This window comes from Delphinus delphis, chromosome 9, assembly GCF_949987515.2.
Source record: "Delphinus delphis chromosome 9, mDelDel1.2, whole genome shotgun sequence".
In the NCBI taxonomy this organism is placed as follows: domain Eukaryota; kingdom Metazoa; phylum Chordata; class Mammalia; order Artiodactyla; family Delphinidae; genus Delphinus; species Delphinus delphis.
Genome location: NC_082691.1, coordinates 95,064,809 through 95,080,533, shown reverse-complemented (window position 1 = coordinate 95,080,533; position 15,725 = coordinate 95,064,809). Strand labels below are relative to the sequence as shown.

Below are 15,725 nucleotides of genomic sequence, written 5' to 3'. Positions count from 1 at the left end.
GGAAGGAGGGAGGGAGGGAAGGAAGGGGGAGGGAGAGAGAGAGAGAGAGAGAAAGAAAGAAAGGAAAGGAAGGAAGGAAAGGAGGGAGGGAGGGAAGAAAGAAAAAGAAAGAAAGAAAGAAAGGAAGAAAGGAAGAAAGAAAGAAGAAAGAAAGGAAGGAAGGAAGGAAAGGAGGGAGGGAGGGAGGGAAGAAAGAAAAAGAAAGAACGAAAGGAAGGGAGAGAGAGAGACAGGGAGGGAGGGAGGGAGAAAGAAAGAAAGAAAAAGAAAGAAAAGTGTGTAACCAATATAAAATACTTAATTCACTAGCACAACAGTACCGATTTATTTCTCTAACTGAATTCTTGAGGTCCACCTGCCTTATTAATGGGACATCCAGTATCTCCCTTGTGAAGTATTCTCTGCATCATTCCTCCAGCCAGTTGTTCAGGAACCCTCAGGTCTTAGCCTCTGAGAAGTCAGTCCTATCTTCGCCCATCATGCCCAGAGTGAGCAGTTCACGCCAGTTGCGGGCACGGGAAGTTCTGTGGGCGTTTGCTCTTGCCCAGTGTGTCCTCTGTGGTGACCTTCTTGTTGGCCTGGATCCCTGCTGGCCCAAGAGCATGAGATCACATTCACAGGGGCAACCACTGTTCCGCAAAGAACCTCTCTGTCCTGGCTGGCAGGGTCCTGAGGTGCTTCTGCCTCAGCTGCCTACTGTCCCAGAACACCCCTCTCCTACCGGTACTAGGCTCTGGCGTTGAGATCCTTCACCTTCTGGAAAGTTCCCAGTTGGGGCTCCTAGGTATCCCCGTGCAAACCCCTCCCCTCCTCTCCAGTAAGCCAATCTCCACTCAGAGATGGAAGGAAGGCATGTTCTGCTAAATAGGAAATAACACAGAGACCAAAAGAGAATACACAGGTTTCTCTGTAGGCTCCCCAGGTCACTCACTGGCTACACCTGTCCCATCGTTGGGGTCCCCGGCCACATTCTGTGGTGTCTGGGAACCTTTCCCAAATACCACAGCCCCAGATATCCTGTGCAATATTTCCTTTTCTGCAAATTAAAGTTAATTTTGACCTCTGCTACTGGGGAGCAGCTGCAGTCCCACCACACATTCCCCACCCGCCTTGGGCAGGGCAGGGAGGCTGAGAGCCTGGGGAGAGCAGCGAAGCTGTAGGGTTGGTGGAAGGGCAGGAAGCGTCTCTGCAAGGCCGTGGCTGAGCTCCCGGCACAGAGGCACAGGGCCGAGTCCCCCAGCTGTGCAGGCTGGGTCTTCAGAGTGAGGCACACGCCATCAGGCATCTCAGCTGAGAAGTGATCCTTCAAAAAGTCTGCCTTCTCTGAACACACTTTGTTATGGATGGACATCAGAAACCCCATGCCCTTTCCTGGGGTCTGTTGGTACCAGAAGAGGTACAAACAACGGGGCACAGGACCACATCCCAGAGTCACATTCCATCCCATCCCTGTGACATAGTGGCAAGGGCTTTGGCTGACACCAGATTCTATGCGTCCTGGGGGAGGACAGAGTCCAGAAAGAGAATGAGGCAAAAGTTTGGAACTGGCCTTAGGTCCAGGGAATGAGATGGGAGTTTTCCACATACGCCCAGGAGACAAACGATCACCCAGCAGAACCTGTGGTCCATGGCAGGGGCGGGGCAGGGCTGAGGTCTCCCCAGTGGGGCATCAGGTCTTTAGCAGCCCAAGCGAGGAGACTCTGTGACGATGTCCTAGTCTTGGGCAGCACCCACAGACTCAGGAGTGCCCACACAAGTGCCTCGTGCCAACGTGGACACAGGGTGCTCCAAGGCTCAGCCCCCGTGTGCCCTGGAGCGTTCAGGCTCCCACGCCCCGAGTGAAAAACTGCAGTTGCAGAGGGACCCTGGGAGAATACAAACTTCGGGACAGTGAGGCCAGGTATGAAGACCCAGACAGACAGGCGGGACCCACTCCCCTCTCTAATGGCCAATTCAGAGCCGCAGTCCAGAGGCGTGGACTCTGTGTGTCACAATCCTGAGCCTGATGACTAAAATGTTGGGAGTAAAGAGATCAAACGAAAACAAAAAATAACCCTACGAGTGTCAGTGTGGAGAGGAAATCTAGTGAGACGTTGAGACCTGAAACCTAAAATTACATTTCAGAGCAAGGGAAGGAGGGTGGACGAGAAAGTAAGCACTCAGCCCAGCGCGCTGGCTCTGAACTGAGGGGCGCAGGGGCCCGCTGACTGCCTGAGGGGTGGAGAGCAAGCGTCTGTGCAGATTTGGCGCTTTGATCAGGCTGGGGCTCGGGGTCTAGCCTTGGGTGGGAAAAAGAGAAATCGGAGAATAGACGAGCCAGGTTATAGAATATGGATTTGGTGAGGACAGAGAGACACATCTTTCTCACACCCATTTCCTAAAGGCTGGGTCTCTTACTGTCCTTTGCGGGGTCTCCAGTCCTGGGACCCTTGCCTGGAAGTCCTTCTCTGATTCCCCAAAGCTCCGTGCTGCTCAGCCCTGGGAGGCCACAGCCTCGGCAACAGGGAATCCTCGGTTCCTGAAAAGAAGAAGCTCAGAAGTCAGGTACCTGCCGAGCTCCCAGCAACGCACTTCCTCACAGGGCGGCGTCCTTCCTATCCTCTGGGCCCGTGTAGGGTGTGAGTCCTGGCGTGCAGGCATTCGTTTAGAGGATCCCTATGAAACCTTAAACCAAACCATCCACTTTACAGCAGGCTTGTTTATTTCACGACAAATAAAGCATTGAAATAGTAGATGGGGATGTGTTTATCTCTTAACCAGTTGACAGGGCAGAGTCACACTCGGGTGAAAAAAACCCCCCACTCTAAAGACGTAGAATAGAGAGTCGCCACAGGGGTCGACTTGGGTATTATGGTTTGAGGCTCTGTGGGGGGTCTCCCTGTCCCTGGAGCATCCTCTGCAGGAGAGAGGAGGGAGCCTTGGTGCACATGCAGACAGCTGACCCTCCAGGACGCAGGGCTTTGTCAGCCCTTGGCTGCTGGGTTGTGCAGCCCAGAGAGCCATTACAAGGAGCAGAGCCGGAAGATACAGGGTTCAGCCCTGGGTATGAAGTCCTGCTCTGAAATGTCAGGAGCCCATCACTCCTCACTGCCTGCTGTAAGCAACAATCCAAGCCCGTCGGACTCTATGGCTGATCATACAGGAGGCGAAGGCCCGAAGAGCTAGGGTTACAAAGACAGAAGGAAAAAGAAGCAAGCCTGAAAGCGTTAAGGCTGGAGTGGAAGAGAAGCCAGCGAGCGGCTGAGCCCCTGAACGTGCAGCCGGCGGAGTGAACCAGAGAATAGGAATCCCAGCGGGATGGGGGATCCATGGTCCTCAGGGGCAGGAACAGCTGGAGACCCTGGTGAGGGAATGAGGTGCTTTGAAAAAGGTCTGAGCATAGTTGGAGCTGGGATCTGGGCTGAGATCCAGGGTCTAACTTGGATGGAAGGGGAAGTCAGAGAAAGACACCTTTTAGAAGGAGGATTAGTAGTACTGCTGCGGCCAGAAGGTCAAGTGTCTCATGAAAGACTTCCCAGGGGCGCCAGCCAATTGGAAAATCCTTGGGACAACTTAAACTTGAACGTCTGTCCTCTATTCACCCAGAGGCACAATCTTGGTCAGGACGAGCCCGGCACAGACTGCTGGCGTCTGTGGGGATCTGAGCCCTGCCGTGCCCCATGAACCTGCGGGCAGTATTGTGGTCTGGGATTTCTGTCTAGGGTTTAATGGGAAGTGGCGAACGGTGCCTTGGCTGGCCCCCTAGCTTCCTGGCTGGCCCCTGGAGGTTTGTGCACAGGAAGGAGTTGGCTCTGCAGGGCTGTGTCTTTGCTGCTGGCGCAGAGATACAGGGCGGAGTCTTCCAGTTTCAGGGTGTCCACGTGCAGGTAGATGCGGGAGCTGTCTGGGCATTCAGGCCAGAAGCGACTTGGAACAGTCTCATTGCCAGCAAGTTCCTTGTAGTTGCAGACGAACATGAGCTCCGGCGGCTTCTGAGCTCTCTGTTTATACCAGTACATAGCATTGTGACCCAGATGTTGTTCACATCTCAAAGATTTCTTATTTCTAGTTTCCATGATTAGGTATTTTGGTATCTGAGTTATTTCCGTGTCCGCGGAGGCTGCTGGGAGAAAGGGACAAAATTCAGACAAAGCCCAGAAGGGGAGGTGTTGATGCAGCCGCAGGGAAATTGTTGGGGGTCCGGGGGCAGCCCATGTGAACGCACGACTCACCTGCTCCCACAAGACAGAGGACCACACAGCAGAACAGCCCGCAGCCCATGGCGGTGTCAGGGTCGAAGTGGCATCATCTAACTAGGATGCCCCGGGGGTGGGGGGTGGCCTCTGGTCTCCTTGGCCTTGGTTGGTGCTTTTGCCTGTGACGTCAGTGTCCTTGTCAGTCTCCCCAGCCCCAAGCGATGTTTCTTCCTTCCCCTTTTATGCCTTACATAGATTTTTATAGAAGGTGGACTTGAATGGACTGGGCTGAGATAATCCTCTGACAGTTGCTCTTTTGCTATTAGCTGCCCTCCTTATTATATAGATTCTCCCTCTGTCCCCTCTCCCTTACAAGAGCCCCTCTCAGCAACAGACCATACCCCCTTGAAGAGATCTCCTTCCTCCCCTGCTCAGTCCGAGGCAGGACAACACTTAAAACGTCCTTTCCCTCAGTGTCTAAGCTGGCTGGAGCCCCTTTGCCCAGTTGCATGGAGGGAGGAAGATTCGAAGGCTGTGGTCCTTTTCTGTACCAGTGCTCATCATTAAAAAGGCACGACTGTGGGGTTTCCCTGGTGGCGCAGTGGTTGAGAGTCCGCCTGCCGATGCAGGGGACACGGGTTCGTGCCCCGGTCCGGGAAGATCCCACATGCCGCGGAGCGGCTGGGCCCGTGAGCCATGGCCGCTGAGCCTGCGCGTCCGGAGCCTGTGCTGCGCAACGGGAGAGGCCACAACAGTGAGAGGCTCGCGTACCACACACACAAAAAAAGGCACGACTGTGATGCCAGCCAGGAACCACACATTGGGAAGAGTGCTGAGAGGGGGCCATAACAAGGAATAAGCCACTCTCTGGCCCTGTATTGAGGGTGCAGGGCTTGGCTGGGCTTAAAGCAAACAAGTTGCCCCAAGTAAAAGAGCGCAAGACGTCCGGTGCAAGACAAACGGAAATCGATTTGAAAATGACTTCAGTTTAGTATCTTTGAGAAGTCTGCAAACGATGCACGCAACTGATGTAAGCATGAAGCCTCAATGCCCTGCTCCCCCCCTCACGCCCTCCCTCTACTCACTCCCAGCCCCTCCCCCACCCCAGTCTCGGCGGTCTCAGTGGAGCCACAGCGCCGCCTTGTGGCCAAAGCTGTGCATTTCCCAGATCACAGGCCTCTTACCAGCCCGCGTCGGCAGGCAGCCCAGATCCCTCACTCACTCCACTGACCCGGAGCAGCTGTGATGGGTACGAAACTCCAGGAAATCATGAAGAAGAAAGAAGCACCTGAAACAACCAAAACAGTCGGCAACAATACCATTCATCCACTTACCTAGGACATTCAATTTTTACTCAATGGAGATTGGTTACGTCTGGATTCTTAGGAATGAACAAAATGCAGCCCTGCAGATACTACCCCAGCCCCTGTGGAGCTTATAGACCATCTTGATTTGTTCAATTCTCACTGAGCAACAGCTAGGAACAAGCACAAAACTTCAACACGTTCACCCCCAGAATTCTACTGCCGTGGGTAATTCAGTATAGTCATAGACAACCACTAGGGAATCAAATGTAGCTTATATGAAGTTTGAGAAATGTGTCCAGTATTTCAATCACTTCATGAATGTGATAGCATATTTCCTCAGCTATTACAACATGGGGACTGAATGCAAACGATCTTCAAAGCCCCGTGCATTTCCAAAATGTTAGAAACCAAACCAGGCCCATCCGATCCACAGACAGTTTTCCAATCTGGGACTAGCTTGCGTGATCCACCATGAGTCTTTCCTACTTCACACTATAAATTGCTTATGCCTTTTGTCCACTTACTTATTGGAATATCATCCGTTTTCTTAAAACATACTGTTATGCCAGTATTGAGTTTTCATTCTAGAAAATCTGAAGATACGAATAAACACAAAAATGAAATGATCTATAGTTGCTAACTATAACATTTGTTTATTGTTATATTAGATATTTATTACCAAGTTGGAATAACAAGAATCTATATAAATCTATGTTGGGACTAGGGAGGGTAGTTATCCATGTGTAAAGTCAAGAGTTGATAAGTGAAATGTTTTTTAACCCAGGGATGTGCTGGGTCAGGAAGAAAATACTAATATTTTTCTAATGTGATAAATTTTATCAGATTTTTCACTGTGGCCCACGAAACAAAAAGATGTAAGGGTATATGGGTTAGAATTTAAGCAAAGTGGGTTGGATATTCTCCTCCTGAACAGGTTACATATATGATGGACCTTAAATCCACTGCCGTTGGAGATATTCCATTCTTAGATAAGAACCAAAAATTAACCCTAGTTAAAAGGCCAACATTGTTACTATTAACATTATTATGATGGCCATTCCCTGTAGTAAGAAGACACTGATTGGCCCTTCTACAAGAAAACAGAAAAATATGAATAAATAAAATTTTATTGCATTGTTAGGCTGTCAGTACATATGCAAAATTTCACAGATGACAAAAAGCAATGGAATTTAAACTAAAACCCCGAACAATGAGTAAAAGTGAAAAGCTCAATTGCCCTGAGAACATTAGCTAACATAAGCATTTCCCCAAGCAAGGAGTGGGGTGAAAGGTGAGTTTAAATTATCTGAATTAGGGATGTGACCAAAGAAAGAAAATGATCTAAGGACAGTCTGCATTGCAAGAACAAATAATGAAGAAGTGGAATGGTAAACATGTAGGTAAATTCAAACACTGCCCATTATCAAATAGTAATAGTATATGCTCCTCGAAGATATATAGAAAAGACATAACTGACTCCAAGACAGCTGGGATTTGGGTTATGGGAGCCCCAAGAATACATGAAGGGAAATTACCTTTTTTCTTGGCCAGTTGTGTCTACACAGGGCGGGACTCTAGAAGGTTCTGGAAGGCTATAGAACTGAGCAGAGATTTCAGAGGACACTCAGCTGGAAGACATTGGCATACAGACCCAGTTAGAGTGAGAGACCTTGGTGCATATGCTGTGATTCCCACGGAGACCCTGGAAAGACCAAGCACGGTAACAATGAACCCACATGCTAAGGCTCCCATAATTCAAAAAGAGTCATGTACCAAAATGTTCATTGCAGCTCTATTTACAATAGCCAGGACATGGAAGCAACCTAAGTGTCCATCAACAGATGAATGGATAAAGAAGATGTGGCACATATATACAATGGAATATTACTCAGCCATAAAAGGAAACAAAACTGAGTTATTTGTAGTGAGGTGGATGGACCTAGAGTCTGTCATACAGAGTGAAGTAAGTCAGAAAGAGAAAAACAAATACTGTATGCTAACACATATACATAGAATCTAAGAAAAAAAAAAAAGGTCATGAAGAACCTAGGGGCAAGACGGGAATAAAGACACAGAGCTACTAGAGAATGGACCTGAGGATATGGGGAGGGGGAAGGGTAAGCTGTGATAAAGTGAGAGTGGCATGGACATATATACACTTTCAAACGTAAAATAGATAGCTAGTGGGAAGCAGCCGCATAGCACAGGGAGATCAGCTCAGTGCTTTGTGACCACCTAGAGGGGTGGGATAGGGAGGGAGGGAGGGAGGGAGACGCAAGAGGGAAGAGATATGGGAACCTTGGTATATGTATAACTGATTCACTTTGTTATAAAGCAATTATACTCCAATAAAGATGTTTAAAAAAAATAAAAGTACCTCTTGTTAATAAGGGGAAAAAAAAAACCCTGCAGATCAACACAAAGCCAATAGTCTGTGTTTAACCCCTAACATTTCAGCACGGACTCACAGCCTCCGCAAACCACATTCTCCTGTGTTGTGAACAAACCCGGACTCTCTCTCAACCCTCTCCCATCCAGGGAGTTCTCTCGACCCTCCCTCTTCTCCCTGAATCTCACAGTGCCCCCTTGTGGCCAAATGGAAAACTCAGTTCTTCTGTCCTGGACCAAGACAGAAAGGCAGTAAGAGGTCTTAGGGGGGCCTACAGTCAGAGGGTTGGGATTAGCCCATGGCTCTCCCGTCTTGGACTGATTTCTCAATCTGGATGAGGCTTACTGTTAGAAAAACAGGAGCTCCAGTGACTTCTCAGCATTCTGTGTATAGCAGTATATAGAATTACGTCCCGGATGTCGTTCACACTTTAGGGTCCCGTTGCTCCCCAACACTGTCACCAGGTGTTTTGGGGTCTGGGTAATTCCAGTGTCCAAAGGGCCTCTGGGAGCAAGAAACCACATTCAGAGAGTCTCATGAGGCAGCTCCATAAAAAAACCTTGAAGTTCAAGGACAAAGCTGTCCCACCTGTTCCCAGGACTCACCTGCTCCAAGGAGACAAAGGACCACACAGCAGAGGGGCCTGGAGCCCTCCTCAGCTCAGACAGGATGGGACCCGGTGTCTCCCTGCCAGGTTCCAGTCCTCTGAGTGTGTTTCCCTGGTCCTGAAGGGGATTTGCTTGGGGAGTCACGGCCCCGTTAGTTTCTGCAGCTCACATTCCCTCTCTCCCTCTCATGCCCTGTGCCAGCACCTGCAGAGGTGAGTCGGGGCTGTCTTGTCAGGACTGGGTGTACAGAGGCAGGGGCAGAGGAGGAGACCTGCCACCAAGCCCCAGCTTCCCAAGGAGGTTTCTCAGCTGCTTTGTTTGCAATTAGCTCCCCACGCCCAACAAATAACTGGGTTTTCCCTCCCTTTTTCTACTGTCTAGCGCCGCCTCCTCCCTCATACCCACAACCCTTCACCACCACTTTGGGCAGATATCCTCCCCTGCTGCCTCTCGGGGATGCGGGACCATCCCCTTCCAGCCTCATCCTGATTTAACTCAGACAGGCTGCCTTGCACAGGTCGTCAGAGCCCGTCCCTGGAACCAGCTGTATGTCATTTTAAGACCCAGGAATTCGGGGCTAACTAGATAGGAAGCACCCCTCAGTGGGTGCTGAGGGGAATACAAGAGGAATACGCTGCAACCTGTATCCCCAGGGAGCATCTCGCCTCCTTGGGTTGCTGAGCCTGAATATGGAGCAGATATACACAGAGGAAGACGCAGGGGCAAAACAAAAGGCTCTGAGGGCTGCGAGCCAAAGGGATAGCAGATACACTGCTACTGAGGTTGGGCAGGTGCCACGTGCAATGGACCTTAGTGCTCTCAACTGTCCACACACCTTCCCTCCCCCCTCCCCCCCCCCACCACCCCCACTCCGTTCTAGCCGGGAGTTTCAGTAAAGTCACAGCTCCTCATAGGGGTCAAAGAGGCACGTTAACCTCATCTCAGTCATGGGACCCCAGTCCTCCTGATAGAGCACTGAGAGCAGAGATGATGGGTAGGGATGAAGCAGAGACGTTTAAGGCAGGGAAATACACAGGCAAGGAGACATCTGAAGCACCGTATCACGTGCTGGCGAAACATCGCCAACTACCACCATCATATACACACTTACTTAGCATATTCTTCTTTTTTTTAAATATTTTTCAATAAGTGTTTGTTGAACATGTACTATATATGCCAGGTATTGTTCAAGGACTAGGAATAGAGAAGGGAGTAAAACAGACCCTCATGGAGCACATAGACTATTTTAATTAGCTCAACAAGCATTTGTGAAAAAGACGATGTTCTCATCCTCAAAATGCTACTAGACTTATAGGAGCAATAAATCAGGTTTTTCAGATAATGTATAGTTTGGAGAGTTTTAAAGTGTGTATTTTAGGAAGGTTAAAATATAATTGGATTTTAGATGGCTCAATCATTTCATCTTCTCACCTTCTCATTTCTTCATCCATGAAACCTGGATGAGGGGAGAGTCTGAAATAATAGTCTCCGAGCCTCTGTCCAAGTCTGAAACAGCATGAGCCAGTTAGGGTAAACTCCCCCCCGCCGTTTACCAGGCTGATGTGCCGGGACCTCCCAGTGTCCTCAGCTCATCTAACTATACTCAACACTTTGCAGGTACTTAATACATGCTTATTTAATGAACAAATGCATAAATGAATATAATGGAAAATAGTAAGAGACTATATGTAATGAGTCAATCTAACCATTTAAAAAATGTGTTCCAAATGTGGTATGGTTGCTGTTGGTGTATTTTTACTGGTGGCTTTATGGAAGTTAGGATACAAGGCTGAAATGTAAATGCTAAAAATTAATTTGCCTGGCATGAGGTGAGCTTTTGGTACTATTTTTTTCTTTAATTTTAAAGGATAGGTATAGAATAATTTTTCAGTGTGTATCAAGTATTATCCAAAGGAGATATTGAAATAGGGAAATTGTTTCCCTTCTTAAACCTTCCTTCCTGTCAGGGTCTCCATCATTCTTTGAGTATTTCCTTCCTTCATGGCACAAGAAGACATTCAAGTCTCATCTTGTACTTTCCCTGTCTCCGTCTTGGTATCAGCTGTTTCTGCAAAGTCCTGGTTCCTTTGAGTGGATTATGATATTTATTTATTTTTGTGTGTTTTTTCTTCCAGTTTTATTGAGATATAATTGACATACAGCACTGTGTAAGTTTAAGGTGTACGGCATACTTATGTGATTTACATACATCATGAAACGATTATCACAATAAGTTTAATGAACATCCATCATTTCACATAGATACAAAATGGAAGAAAATTCTTTTTCCTTGTGATGAGAACTTCTAGGATTTACTCTCTTAACTTTCATACATAACACAGAGCAATGTTAATTATATTCATCATGTTGTACATGACATGCCCAGTACTTGTTCATGTTATAACTGGAAGTTTGTACCTTTTGACCACTTTCATCCAATTCCCTCTTGCCCAACCTCTTGCCTCTGCTCTCTTTTGCTATGAGTTTGTTTGTTTGTTTGTTCGCCTGTTTGAAGTATAATTGACCTACAACACTATATTATTTCTTGGTGCATAACACAACAATTCAATATTTCTATACATTACAAAATAATCACCACAATAATTCTAGTTACCATCTATCACCATACATAGATAATACATTGGATAATGGTGTTCAGAAAATAAGACATGGGCACTACATCTGGGCTTTGGGGGTGACTACTTTAGGATCATCACAGTGGACAGAGCTCGGGAATATACGTGTATATATATGTACATACATGTACACACATTTACATGTATCTTTAATTCTAAATTTATCTATGCATATGGAAAAACCATGAGTTTACAGAAATACTTCTGTTTCCAATTCCAATATTGTAAGGTTTATTCTAGTGTTCTGCCTTTCCATATTTGCAATCCCCTTATCCAATACTGAGAAACCTGGCTCCTGTCATCCTTCATAGATTTACATATTGGATCCTTGCAGGTACCCAGCTGTCCATTGCAAGGGCCACCTTTGCTCCTTTGTAAATGTCCTTCTCACTCTGCTTGGGTCTGACCCTGTGTCAGAGCGTCTACCCACGTCAGAACCCTCCTTACCGCAGTCCAGTTTCCGATACCCCACAACAGGCATGCCCTGCCCCATGTGCGTGCCCTTCTCAATCTGCTGGGCTTCACCAGCCTGCTAGCCTCACCCTACTTGGGCTCCAACACCCCACTCACTCAGGAATGCCCTCCTCGCTTGGCATGGTCTCTGTAGTCTTGCACTGGGCTCCTTCCTGCAGAGATACAAAGAAATGCACCAGTTCAGTCCTCTGACAACAGAGATATTTCACTTCACAGGATGCTTATTGCATAATTTGCAGAACCTCACACAGACCTTGTCTGTTTCGCATACGCTCTAGACAGATCCAGACAGGGTGATGATTATAGCTAATGAACGTGTACTTAATTTACCTGGACTTCTTTGAACAACTTGCATTTCTCATTTTTTTCACCCTGTCCTCCAGGAAGCAATGCCAGTTTCTTGGTTCCAAAAGTCCTAGATTTTCCCTTTTTTTTTTTTCCCCCTCCTATTATAACACATTTTTGTCATGTGGGTACTCGTCTTCCCTACTGAATTTTCTCTTTTTAAGGTCACAGGCTGTATCTTTTTTTTTTCCAATTCCTTTTTAAAATTTCCTGCATGTTGTCCTCCATAATTTTATTTTATTTATTTATTTGGCCGCACCGAGCGGCATGTGGGACCTTAGTTCCCCGACCAGAGATCGAACCCACGTCCCCCGCATTGGAAGCGCAGAGTCTTAACCGCTGGACCGCCAGGGAAGTCCCTATTTTATTTATTTTTAACAGCTTTATTGAGGTGCAATTGATATGAAAAGAACTGCACACATCTAATGTGTACCATTTGAGGAGTGTGGACCTATGAAAACACCTATACCATCCCCACAATCAAGATAATATACATATCTTAATTATTTTCTTTTTTCTCCTTCCCATCAAAACCCCCCTTCTTACCTGTCAGTCTTGCATGACATATTAAAGGTGTCCTCCCTTTGCCTGAAACAACAGCTATTCCTGAGAGCCCACTACATGCGTTTCACTATTTCCTCCCTAGGGGTTACCTTCCAACACTCCCAGATGAGCAAACAGTCTAATCACCACCTGTTCATCTTGCTAGGATCCCAGGCTTTAGAACCACAACCAGATGCTTTCTTCTCATCATTTGAGAGCCTGACTGAAGTCTCAGCTTCTTCAAGGACTGGTCCCATGCTATGTTCTGGTCACCAAACAGCCATATTGATTCCATGCGAATCAATAGAAGTGCCCTGATAGCAATGGGTTCTGTGTGGAAAGGAGAAATAAAACAATAAGAAACAAAAACCATAGAATATACAGATTTGTTTTTGGTGTACGTGAATATTCTAGACAGTAAAACAGAGCCAATATCAAGATGAAGCACCTGAAGAAAGAAATAACTATATATTTCACCGATCGTAAAATAATGGGTATACCATATATCCTTGTTGCTTATCTAACTATAGTCATTATTTTGTAATAACTTGAAATGCAGTATAATCTATAAAATATTGAAGCATTATTCTGTACACCTGAAAATAATATAATATTGTAAACCAACTATATTTCAATATAAATAAATAAATAAAATAATGGGGTATAAACTGTATTTACCAGCACTGAAAGAATATATAGAAAAAACAGTTATCATTTGGGGTCTGCCAGAGTTGGAAAAGGGTTTTTGAAGGAGAGGAGTTTAACCAGATCTTTAAGCTCTCTAACTAGTCCTATACCAATTTATTCTTTCTAAGAAATAGCTCTGCTAGGTTGTCTAAAATGAAGCTAGCCTCTAGCTTCAGCTGTACTATCTGGCATGCCTTTCTCCAGTAATGTGAAACAGCTTTTGAGATTGCCTTTTGAGATGTGTCCCTGCTGTATACAGAGGTAAAGGAGTCTCTAATGGACTGGAACCCTGGCTTATCTTGACTCTCCTTGTACTATTCTAGAACCCACAATCTTCTGCTGGTTTTGGCCTCTAGTGACCACTTATTTTCTTACTATGACTCTCCTGGTTCTATCTTCCCAAGGGACAAGACTAAGAAAAAATGGTCAGAGCTTTAAATAGACTGTTTCCTGGTTCAACACAAGGAAGAATTTTCTAACTGGATGGTTGAGGAGATACCATGATCTCCTCTCTGCAACAGAGGCTGGATGACCTTTGGCGGGGATATTGTAGCTGGGGCTCAAGTGCCCGAGGGGCAAAGAGGTGCTTAAGCATCTACTCCGTTCCAGAGACAGAGTTACAAACTGGGGATGTAAACACAAAATGTTTGCTTCAGGAGCTCAAAATCTAGCTGTCTTCATGACAAGGAAATCAAATCTTGCAACAAAATTCAAAAGTTATAATAACAATATAATTCCAGTGTCCATAGGGCCTGAGGAATTAAGAAACCACATTCAGAGAGTCTCCTGAGGCAGCTCCATGAAAAAAGCTAGAAGTTCAAAGACAAAGCTGTCCCACCTGTTCCCAGGACTCACCTGCTCCCAGGAGACAAAGGACCACACAGCAGAGGGGCCTGAAGCCCTCCTCAGCTCAGACAGGATGGGACCCGGTGTCTCCCTGCCCAGGTTCCTGTCTTCTCAGTGCACTTCCCTGGTCCTGAGGGGGATGTGCTTGAGGAATCACTGCCCTTGTTTGTTTCTTCAGCTCACGTTCCCTCTTTCCCTTTTATGACCTGTGCCAGCACCTCAAAAGGTGGGTTGGGGCTACTTTGGCAGGACTGAGAGGAATAGACCCATCCCCTACCCCCCATGAAGATGGCTGTGAGCCTCAGAGGGATGGGAAGAAGGCAGTAGGTTGGGCTTGGGGATGACAGTTTGGCTTCAGACTGGTAAAGCTGAACACTTTTCTAAGGAGTTAGGATACTAAGTGGGTATTGACACAAAAACCTGAGAACAAAAGAAACCCATTAATTGGAGATGGTGATCAAATGAGGACTTGGTCACAAGGAAATGGTGACAGCTAAGATGCATGAGCAGAGAGGAGACAAGAGCCCAGGGTGATGATTGGCCAATGTTACTTGATGCTCTGTCATTAGCCTTGATCTCCTTGAATTCCATTTGTCTAGGAATGGCATTATATCAAATCGTGGGTCAAAGTTGAGTCTGGTAGTAGCACTTAAGAGAGTAAAATGATTGGAGAACTACTTGGACAAACCAGGGAGATTTTTACATTGGATGTTACATCTTTGGTGCCTTGATTCAGTCACCTGTGGTGTTGATTCTTCTCAGCTCTGGGTCACTAGCAAATCAGCTACATGGCTTTCTCTGATCTCAAATCAGAGACCTCAGGGACTTCTTGCTACATTTCATATGGGCTCTGAGACAGCACTTTGGAGAAAAGTTGTTAATCAGCTGGGAATCTACCTTGGAGTACAGCTACAAGAGCATGTATCAACTCCTTACCTGCAAAAATGCCATGGAAACTGCAAAACTACCATGGAAACATTGTCAAGTGCTTTGCTGAAAACAAGACATGCTAGTCCCAATTTCTTCCAAATTCTTCAATCTAGCGAGCTCACCCAAAAGAAAATGGGATCAGCTGGACATGACTTATCCTATGTGAACCTGTCTTCTCTACTAAGATTACTAAATACTTTGATGACTGTCACTCACAAGGATGAAGTAGCAAAGTGACAATGACTGAGAGTTTTGAGGGTTACAGCACTTGTGAATGGTTGCTCACTAGCCTATGTCCCAGGAGCTATGTCTCCTTCCTAGAGTGGAATTCAAGGTGCCTACTAGGTTTTTCCTAATCCCCGAATTTCCAAAACTATAATAGAAAAATATTTCTGATCCTAGTAATGGAACTCTTTGGATATCTCTGTACTTTGATTTAGGAAATGTATCCCATAAAAGCAAGGTGGGTATATTGAAGGAGGTTGGGATGATGGAGCTTGGAAACAGATCACAAAAAGTTTTCCTGGTGGGGATATAAATATCTGAAAGAAAACTGTCTTTGTCAAAAAATTAATGTGGGGTGTGTACTCCAATTTTTCCCTCTTTCTTGTCATTTTCCATTTATGATGCTCTATTTTGACCTTCAGCATCATTTTCACCTTCATCCGTCTCTGTTTCTCTTCCTAATCTCATTGCCTTCCAATCCAATAGAATGTTTTCTCTTAATAAATGCCTCACTAGCCACTCACTATCATATTCAGAAGTGGCAAGTTTCCAAATTATTT

General features: G+C 46.3%; 1 gene segment (V, D, J or C); it reads right to left on the bottom strand.

Annotated features, from left to right (window-relative positions):
• Positions 1 to 497: 497 nt before the first annotated feature.
• On the bottom strand, positions 498 to 4,260 carry LOC132430551 (T cell receptor beta variable 4-1-like). The segment is given in 4 exon segments: positions 498 to 586; positions 932 to 1,017; positions 3,796 to 4,099; positions 4,212 to 4,260. Coding segments are annotated over 4 exon segments (528 nt in total).
• Between the last annotated feature and the right edge of the window lie 11,465 nt (positions 4,261 to 15,725).